General features: G+C 32.9%; 2 protein-coding genes across 2 annotated transcripts; one reads left to right on the top strand and one right to left on the bottom strand.

Moving 5' to 3' along the window:
• Window positions 1-3,074: 3,074 nt before the first annotated feature.
• On the top strand, window positions 3,075-5,188 carry LOC104809934 (activator of 90 kDa heat shock protein ATPase homolog 1-like). Its single transcript, XM_010536061.2, has 3 exons — window positions 3,075-4,233; window positions 4,331-4,410; window positions 4,817-5,188. The coding sequence occupies exons 1-3, from the start codon at window positions 3,352-3,354 to the stop codon at window positions 4,908-4,910; spliced, it is 1,056 nt and encodes a 351-aa protein (XP_010534363.1). The 5' UTR covers window positions 3,075-3,351; the 3' UTR covers window positions 4,911-5,188.
• Window positions 5,189-5,940: 752 nt separating this feature from the next.
• Window positions 5,941-9,078, bottom strand: LOC104809933 (homeobox-leucine zipper protein HAT14-like). Its single transcript, XM_010536060.1, has 4 exons — window positions 8,628-9,078; window positions 8,188-8,471; window positions 7,434-7,513; window positions 5,941-6,373 (listed from the first exon to the last, which is right to left on the bottom strand). Exons 1-4 carry the CDS (start codon window positions 8,941-8,943, stop codon window positions 6,085-6,087), a joined length of 969 nt encoding a protein of 322 aa, XP_010534362.1. The 5' UTR covers window positions 8,944-9,078; the 3' UTR covers window positions 5,941-6,084.
• Between the last annotated feature and the right edge of the window lie 749 nt (window positions 9,079-9,827).

Raw genomic sequence — 9,827 nt, 5'->3', positions numbered from 1 at the left:
ATATATATATATATATATATTAATACATATATATAAACATAGATATATATACATATACATACATACATATACATTATACATACATGTATATATATACATATATACATATGCATACATACATATATATATAGATATACATGCATATACAACACATACACATACATATATATACATATATATACAACACATATATATACATATATATATAAATACATGTATGTATATATATGTAGCATGTATATATATATGTATATGTATGTATATATATGTATGTATATGTATATATGTATATATATGTGTATGTATAATATATATGTATATATATGCGAATGTATATGTATGTATGTATATATATATGTACGTTTATATATATATATATATGTATATATATATGTGTATGTGTATTGATGTGTATGTATATATATGTGTGGATGTGTATATTTATATACGTATGTATATGTACATGTGTATATATATGTGTATGTGTATATGTGTATGTATATGTATATTTTTATTATTTATATATATGTATATTTATGTGTATGTATATATATATTTATATATGGTATATATATGTGTGTTTATATGTATGTATATATATGTATATATGTGTATGTATATATTTATATACGTATGTATATATATATGTATATATATGTGTATGTGTATATATATATTTATTATTTATTTTATAATTTTTATTTATTTAATTAATTATTATTATTATTAAGTAATTTATTTTTTTATTTATTTTTTATTTAATTTCTGATGTGGCGATGACATGGTGCGATGATTAGGAGATAGGTTGAGAATTTCGCCGCCACGTAGGATTTCCGTTTGTCTACGTGGCAGTTATTTAACGGTAGGTATTTTTTGACCAATAATTTAAAAGTATAGGATTTATTTGGAGAAAAACCAATTGTACATGTATTATTCAGTAATTAAAAAAATATAAGTATTAAATTGAGACCAGAGAAAAATACAGGTATTTTACGGTGATTCTCTCATATATATATATTATATTTATAATGTTTCAATATATATGTATATGTATATATATAACTATAGATATAAGATGACTATAATATATATTTTGAATAAAGATTTTGAATTACATACCTCTTGTAAGTTTGTTCTTTTATAAAAACTTTTTCAAATATGAGTTATGGTAAAAATGGTAAGAATATGGTATTTATATAGACATAGGTATAATATAAAATTATTTTTAAAATAATGGACATTTTTGTCTTTAGGATAATTTATATAATTATTTTTTAATAAAAAATAAAAAATCTACTAACAACCTTCTAAAATCTACAAAATATTAGTTTTTAGCTTTTACGTAGCTTTCCTCCAAAAGTGGTTTAGCGGGTTTTTAGGAAAACTAAAATAAAAAAATCTTGACCGGGAAATTTTTGGTTTTTAATATCTAAAACCTGGAAAAACTCCTCCCATACCATTACAAACTTGAAATCCAAAAGCCAAAAACCAAAAACTAAAAACCAAAAACCAAAAACCAAAAACTAGCCTTGAATGGTAGGAGTTTTTGGAGTTTTTAGAATTCAAAAACAAAAAAAAAACAACATTCAAGTTTTTACAAAATTACTTTTCCTAAAAACTTGGAAAGCCATTTTAGTGAAAAAATCAATGAAAAACCAAAAGCTACTTTTTTTGAGTTTTCAAATATTATAAAATCCAAAAGCCAAAAACCAAAAACTAAAAACCAAAATCCAAAAACTAAAACCAAAAACCCAAAATAAAAACCATCTCCATTCAAAGCCAAAGTAAAAAACCAAAAATAAAAACCAATGTGATTCAAAGCCTTTAGTTTTTGGTTTTTGACTTTTAGGCCTTGAATGGTAGGAGTTTTTAGAGTTTTTAGAATCCAAAAACAAAAAAAACAACATTCAAGTTTTTACAAAATTACTTTTCCTAAAAACTTGGAAAGCCATTTTAGTGAAAAAATCAATGAAAAACCAAAAGCTACTTTTTTTGAGTTTTCAAATATTATAAAATCCAAAAGCCAAAAACCAAAAACTAAAAACCAAAATCCAAAAACTAAAACCAAAAACCCAAAATAAAAGCCATCTCCATTCAAAGTCTTAGGTCTTGAATGGTAGGAGTTTTTAGAGTTTTTAGAATCCAAAAACCAAAAAAAACAACATTCAAGTTTTTACAAAATTACTTTTCCTAAAAACTTGGAAAGCCATTTTAGTGAAAAAATCAATGAAAAACCAAAAGCTACTTTTTTTGAATTTTCAAATATTATAAAATCCAAAAGCCAAAAACCAAAAACTAAAAACCAAAATCCAAAAACTAAAACCAAAAACCCAAAATAAAAGCCATCTCCATTCAAAGCCTTAGTTTTTATAGATTTGTAAATCCAAAAAAATGTAGCTTTTAATTTTTAGTTCATTTTTTTTATAAAGCAGTTTTCCTAGTTTTTAGTAAAATCAAATTTAAAAAACTTGATTGGCAATTTTTTGAGTTTTTAAAATCTAAAAACTCAAAAAACTCTCTCCATTCAAGACCAACTATATCTCTATTTTCACCAAAAAAAAATCCAACAACAATAATTATATCAACAAAAAATTAAATTGAAAATTGAAAAGAAACAAAATAATATTTACTAATGAGGCTCATTTTTTCACTATATATGTTTTTCTTTCTCCTTACTCGTTTCGTTAATAGACTACAAAATCTACCTCATATATATATATATATTATTGTTGACATTTTTAATATTTCCATTTTTTCCTTTTTATCCACTTAAATTTCCAATAATTTCTTTTTCTCTGTTTTTTTATCTTCTCAACATTTTGTGTAATTCCAGTTTTAATTCTTTTACATTTTTCCAATTTTCACCCGTAAAATTTTCATTTTTCTTATTCTGTATCTGTATCTGATATTATATATAAAAACTAATATTATCAATATTTCTTATTTATTTTCATATTCTTTTACTCTAATTTCCCAACAATTCTTTTTCAACCCCTTTTTTCTTCCTCTTTTTCTCCACATTTCATATAATCCTGTCTTTATTTCCGTTAACTTGGTTCCAATTTCCAATAATTTTGGGTACTTTTCTCTTACCCCGTATTACCAAATTCTTGGGGATAGGAAAACCCTAGAAGCACAGTCTCTGGAAACTTCTACAATGACTGCTCAAAATCGATAAATTTCTCCTCCATTTCTCCTTTTCTCAATCTGCAAATCTTCTCTTGAGCCTTCGTGTTCGTCTTTATCTTCGTCGTCCTCGGTCATCTCAGCGATTTCGATCTGAATCCTCTGCTTTGCGTTCTCTTCCCCCAAACCCAGAAGAAGAATTCTCGGGTTCCCTACAGTCCGGCAATGGCGAAGTTCGGCGAAGGCGACAAGCGGTGGATCGTGGAGGAGAGATCCGACGGAACCAACGTGCACAACTGGCACTGGGCGGAGACCAACTGTCTCGAATGGTCTCGGAGCTTCTTCAATAAGCATCTCTCCGGCGCCGTCGTTCTCGCTGGAGAAGGGAACCTCTTCCTGAAGATCAAGCGGATCGAGAAGGTCGACGGCGAGGCCTACGTCAATGTACGGAAGGGAAAAATCATTCCCGGCTATGAGCTCAGCGTTTCGGCGTCGTGGGAAGGTGAGGCGAAGGATTCGGAAGAGAAGACACTTTTGAAGGCCGAAGGGTTGGTGGAGATGCCGTACATCTCCGACGAGAACGCCGGAGAGGATCCAGAGATCAGGTTCTCGGTGAAGGACGAAGGACCGATCGGGAAAACGTTGAAGGAGGCGATGGCGGCAAAGGGGAAACCGTTGATTTTGGAGAAAGTTAGGGTTTATGTTGAGAGCATGGCGAAAGGGGGTCCGTGCAAGGACGAGCTAGAGGCAAAGAAGGTAGCACCGAAATCTGCAGCTCCGGCAGCGAAGAAGGACAGTGGTGGTTATCCGGTGGCAGCGGCGGAGAAGAAGAAGAAGAAGAAGGAGAAGGAAGAGAAGAAGGGTTTCAAGACGATTGCTTTGACCGAGAAATTCAACTGCAGAGCTAAGGATATGTATGAGATTTTGATGGATGAGAATCGATGGAAGGGTTTTACACAGAGCAATGCCAAGATCAGCAGAGAAGTTGGTGGGCAGATCAGTGTGTTCGACGGATCGGTCACGGGGACGAATTTGGAGCTTGAAGAAGGCAAACTTATCGTCCAAAAATGGCGGTTCGGAAGCTGGCCTGATGGCCTCGATTCAACCGTAAGGATATTGTTCTGATATTGGCAATCAATTCAATGCTTCCTGTGTTGATTGGGGTATAACTTCTCAATGCGTTTTGCTTCCATTGATGTTTCAGGTAAAGCTCACTTTGGAGGAGCCTGAACCAGGGGTCACCATTGTCAAGCTAATTCACACCGATATTCCTGAAGAAGACAGGTCAGTTTTAGTGAATCTATGGCTGCTCAGTCTGAACTTGGATTCTTGGAACTTTAGACCCTTAACCATTATTAAGCTTGATTCTTGAAAGTTTGCTTAATTATGATCATGATCAACATGTTTGCCCGATTGATAGAATGTTCATGCCAGTTTGTTTCGATCCGCTGCCCACATTGTTGATTTGGAACGATAAGGGTGTTCCGTAGTATCTGAATATGAACGAAAAGGTTGAGCCTTTCTGATTCCTTTGTTATGTGAAGCCAAGAAGAGGTTGTGTTTGAGTTGAACTATCTGTCTGAAACTCTCTTGTCAGATGGGCAATTCCCCCTGCAGTTTCTTTTTTGTTCCGCCAGTGGATTTTGTTTCTTAATTGTTGATTACCGAATATGGCCACGGCATATTTCAGATACGGGAACGCAACTGTGGCGGAGAACACTGAGAGAGGATGGAGGGATCTGATATTCCAGAGGATTCGTGCGGTTTTCGGTTTTGGAATATGATTTGCTGTTTTGGTTCCAAGTTAGAAACTTTCTTCTTCCTCCCTCGAATGGAGGAGAGGGTTTCCATCCATTCCAAGTCTACGCTTTCATATTCTTGGGGTCCTGCATTTCCATGAACCAAATCTCTCTTGGAAAGTGCCGTCGGAAGTCTGGCGATGAATCTCTCTTTCTATCGGTCTTGCATTTGCGTTGTGGTTTGCATCTAATAACAATGTTGTTTCTTGATCTTTTAAGAAATCCAAAATGGTAAAGACAGTCAATGCTTTTTGGCCATTTTATATTTGGTATCATCATGTTGTTGCTTAGGGTGTCAATCGGGCCGGCCTAACCTGACCCGGTCCGAGTCCACACTCGACCCGAAAGTTTTGGGCTCGGGCTTGGGTTGGCTCTATTTTTTTCGGGCCCTGCCCTACATATTCTAGGGTCGGGTCAGGTCGGTCCACATAAATCTCTTTATAAATCTTATTTTTTTTTTCTTTTTTTAAAAGATATCAGGCTTTCGAGCTGCCCGATTCGAATCCGAAACTCGATTCGAATCCGGTCCGACAGCCCAATTTTTTTGGGGTCGAAAAATTTATGTTCGAAGTCCGCTAATTTTCGGACTGGGTCGGGCTGGACCTAGGGTCTCGAGCCCAAATTGACATCCCTATTGTTGCTTGCTTCACAATGAGGTGGTGCGCTCGTAGCGGTGGTTATTTTGAGTTTTGGTTCGGTTATTCGGGTTTGATTATTTCGGTTATAGAAAAACGATAATCATTTCGGTTATTTCGGTTGCAGAAAAACTATAATCATTCGATTTTCATATAAATTTTGATCTGGTTCGACGAGTCAGAGGGAGGAAGAGGATTTTTTTAACACGAAACACTGAATGTGAACTGATTTTAACTTGGAACCAAAACAGTAAACCAAATATTTGAGATGAGAATCCCATTTCTCTTTTATCAACAATTTGAAAATAAAACCTTTTTAGTGTAGTTATTCTATCAAACGAGTTCCTCTCTCTTTTTCTTTTACCCTTCTGATAATATCATAAAATAAAAATGGAGACATCACGTTGTATTCCAAATAAATGAAAGTAAATATATATATTAACAAATATGGAAAAAAAGAAAATAAAAAAAAAAACTCTCCAACGTAATAATACCCTCTTTTGTTGTTCCAACAAGATCTCACCTCACGAGACTTGGTCTGCCACTTGGGACTTGGCCGGCCGGCTCAAAGACGTGGCAAGGCCGGGGCTTGAGCCGGAGGGCGGTGCGGCGGCGGTGGCAGTGGAGCCCACGCGCTCGCAAGAAGGGCAGATGGTGAGAGTGGTGGCGGGAAGCTGCATGTAGAAAGGTCTTGAAGACTTCAAGGCCCTTAGTTCTTGGAGCTCCTTTTGTAATCTCCTGTTCTCTTCTGTCAGTGTCTCACAGCATCTCTTTAGGTATTCACAATCCACTTCTGTCTGCTTCAACTTTGTCCTACACACAGTAGCGGATCCAGAAAAAAATGTTAGTGGGGGCAATAGACGACCGTTTCGATATTCGATTTAGAAATAGATCGGTTCGAATCTTTCGATTTTAGAAAAATATGTATCAATCGGTTACAATATCATATTCAGTTCGGTTTGGTTTCGGTTTTTATTAAAAAAATGTATGTGATGTTTTATTAAAAAAAATTATTTATCAGGTTTTTTAAAAATTCGATTCATATCAATAAATTTGGTTTTCTAAAAATAGTACCGTTCGAATTAAATAAAATATCGTATTGTTCAGTTTTGTACGGTTCGATTATAAAATCGTACCAAAACGTTTACTCTAAAATATTAAATAAACAATAGATCAAAAATTAATAAAATATACTGTCAAAATAATATTTATATTTTACTACTAAATTCTATGATTTTTTATTTTTTAAAATTTATCTATAATAATTTTATTTATAATTTTTTAAAATATGTAATTTCCGATAAAATAAATTGTAACTTTGACGTATTTTTAATTTAATTTAATTTATTTTTTGTATTGTGTTTAATATTAAATTTGAAATTTTTTTAGAAAATTGAGAGAGAAAAACAAAAAAAATATGGAAATTAAGTTTAAGAAAAAAGCTTAACAATATCTAATATTTAGAAAGAAAAAAAATTAAAATAATAAAAAAAGAATGAGAGGAGAGGGGGCAAAACAAAAAATTAAATGGGGGCATTTGATATTTTTTATCAAAATTTTATAACTATTACAAATAAATAAATTTTTTTTGGCAAAATATATGGGGGCATGGGACCCCACACCAATACATGTGGATCCGCCCCTGCCTACACACATATATATTTATCCATCACTATGCAACCAGATCCATCCATATATACATATACACATGAACTTATGGTATTGTATAAAGACAGGGTGTGTATGTGTCTATATATATATAATTTTTCGTCCTCGATCGTTTCATCATTCTCTAGGGAAAGCATATGAACTTGGATTTTTTTTTTTCCGTTTCAGAAATTCAATAATGCAAGATTCAAGATTGTAAGCTAACCTTGCTCTTCTGTTCTGGAACCAGACTTCAACTTGGCGAGGACGAAGGTTCAATTGCTTCGCCAAAGCAAGCTTATGTGTCTGCAACGTTTTTTTTTGTTTATAAAAATAAAACAATTAATACATATTTCACAATATTGTCTCATACCAAAAAAAAATATTGTCCTAAAAGAAAAATGAACTTGGGAGGCACACAAATATATATATATATATATATATATATATATATATATAGTAGCGGACCTAGGATATATTGTCAAATATGGTATTTATTATGGGGCATTATACAATTTTAATCAATATTTGATAAAATTAGTAGAGAAAAAAATTAATTACACAAATGGGCCTATGACTCCATTAGTGTACAAGTAGGTCCGCCTCTATATATATATAAATTGAAGTCCGAACGATATCGGATAACATTTCCGCATAGATCCCGTGTGTATACACACACGAATGTAAAGCTATTTAGATAATTATGATAATAATATTTTGCTCTTATATCGTATTTATGTGAAACATTTGGATCAAACCAGAAATATCAATCGGTCAAGTAACGCAATTGATCATTTCCAAAAGAATTCTAATATATACCCTTAATTTTTTTTTTGTTAACTAATACATACCCTTAATTTATACATAGTTTCTTATTTTCTTCCCCTTTGACCAATGCATGTATATGTGAGATATACACTAACATGTATATACATACGTACTTTTGTGTGTATACAATACAATTCTTGAGAACAACTTACAGGATTAAGGGTGCTGTGTTCTTTGAAGCTCTCTTCGAGAAAAGCAGATTGTTCTTTGGAGAGCCTCAGTTTCTTGCGGGTTGAAGAAACGTTCTCTTCCTCATCGCTCGCCCTCGAAGCTGATCTCTCCATCTCCTCCCTCTTCCCGTCGCTCCTTATCCCGAAATCCAAACAAAACGACGACGATGTTACGCTACAATGGCGATGATCAGTCTCCTCTTCCGTTAGGGTTAGGGTTTCACAGAGCTTGCTGGTCTCTACTCTTCTTCCTCCTCTGCTCCCCCCTGAGAAACCCGTCTTCGTTTTCATAGATAATTTCGTATAATCCGATTCTTACGTTATGATTCAAACCATGTGTTTGAGATTTATTAAGACATTGTATGAACAAGAAAGATTCATTATCCAAAAGCGTAAACAATGAGCTCATATGTTATCCGTACCGTTTTCCGGTGGCCAAGGAAAATGAAGCTGGTTAGAACGAGGAACAGGAGAGAAAGGACGGAGATCAAGCTTTAATGGCGGATCTGTGGTCGAAGAAACCCTAAATCTGTCTGAATATTTCGGTGGTGCCGGTTTCTCCCCCTCCGACGATGATGACGATGATGATCCCCGACCAAAACCCACATCTAAACCCATGCAAAACCCTAGATCCTTGTCCGAAGACGACGATGAAGGATCGATCATCGTCGTCGGTTGCTTGTCAAGAAATGGGAAGTATTGTTTCGTACTGTCTCCGAGAGACAAGGCCAATTCCATGCCTTATAGAAAGGAGAAGAATAAGAAGAGGAAGAAGATAAAGGACTGAGAGAGAGAGAGAGAGAGAGAGAGAGAGAAAACTTCTTGTGGGATGGAGTTTTTATTGTAAACGTATAGAGAGAGGCTAGAGCTTTTTTTTTTCTTTTGGGAATATTTGAAGGGTTTTTTAAAATAAATTTATTATGTATTGTTATTATGGGAGCTTGAAACGGAGATATAAAGATAGACAGACAAACACACGTGAATAATAATAATAATAATAATAATAATAATAATAATAATAATAATAATAATAATAATAAAATAGAGGCATTAATTTGGTTTTATTAAAAAATATATATCTAATTAATTTTAGGTTTTATTATTTTTATAATTTAAATTTATATTATTTTTAAAATTAATTTAAATAATTAAGACAAATTTTAGTGGTATGGGAGGTATTACTTATCTAAATCTGACCATGTGTTTAGGTGTATACCGTGTATTTGTGCATTGATATAATAAATGCATTTTCTTAAATTGATGGGATTTTAATTGCTATAAACTCGAATCAGAGCAACTTTTATTACTCCCTCCGTTTCAGATTAATTGTAGTTTTAGGATTTTTCACATTTTTTAAGAAAATAGAGAAAAAGACACATATAACCTTATTTAATGATAAAAATAATGTTATCACTAATAATTTATTGGAATTTGGGAGGGATAAAATTGGAAACTATTGTAAAAAACTATCTTGGAAATGTAGAATGACAAATATTTTGAAACATGGAAAATAAACTAAAACTACAAATATTTTGAAACGGAGGGAGTAGTAATTATCAAAATAATCCTAGGTTCGAACTGGTCTGTAGATTTTATTTTTAAATGGGGGATTTTTTCCAAAG

Source organism: Tarenaya hassleriana, unplaced genomic scaffold (genome assembly GCF_000463585.1).
Source record: "Tarenaya hassleriana unplaced genomic scaffold, ASM46358v1 Cleome17, whole genome shotgun sequence".
Taxonomy (NCBI): Eukaryota; Viridiplantae; Streptophyta; class Magnoliopsida; order Brassicales; family Cleomaceae; genus Tarenaya; species Tarenaya hassleriana.
This window is presented reverse-complemented; position numbering and strand designations above follow the sequence as displayed.

Bases quoted from the DNA above. Each gene is read 5' to 3' on its own strand.
- LOC104809934 (XM_010536061.2), top strand. From the start codon at position 3,352: ATGGCGAAGTTCGGCGAAGGCGACAAGCGGTGGATCGTGGAGGAGAGA. The intron at 4,234-4,330 runs GTAAGGATATTG...TTGATGTTTCAG, and splicing joins CTGATGGCCTCGATTCAACC to GTAAAGCTCACTTTGGAGGA. The intron at 4,411-4,816 runs GTCAGTTTTAGT...GGCATATTTCAG, and splicing joins GATATTCCTGAAGAAGACAG to ATACGGGAACGCAACTGTGG.
- LOC104809933 (XM_010536060.1), bottom strand. From the start codon at position 8,943: ATGGAATTGGCCTTGTCTCTCGGAGACAGTACGAAACAATACTTCCCA. The intron at 7,514-8,187 runs GTAAGTTGTTCT...AAAACGTTGCAG, and splicing joins AACACAGCACCCTTAATCCT to ACACATAAGCTTGCTTTGGC. The intron at 6,374-7,433 runs GTTAGCTTACAA...TACTGTGTGTAG, and splicing joins TTCCAGAACAGAAGAGCAAG to GACAAAGTTGAAGCAGACAG.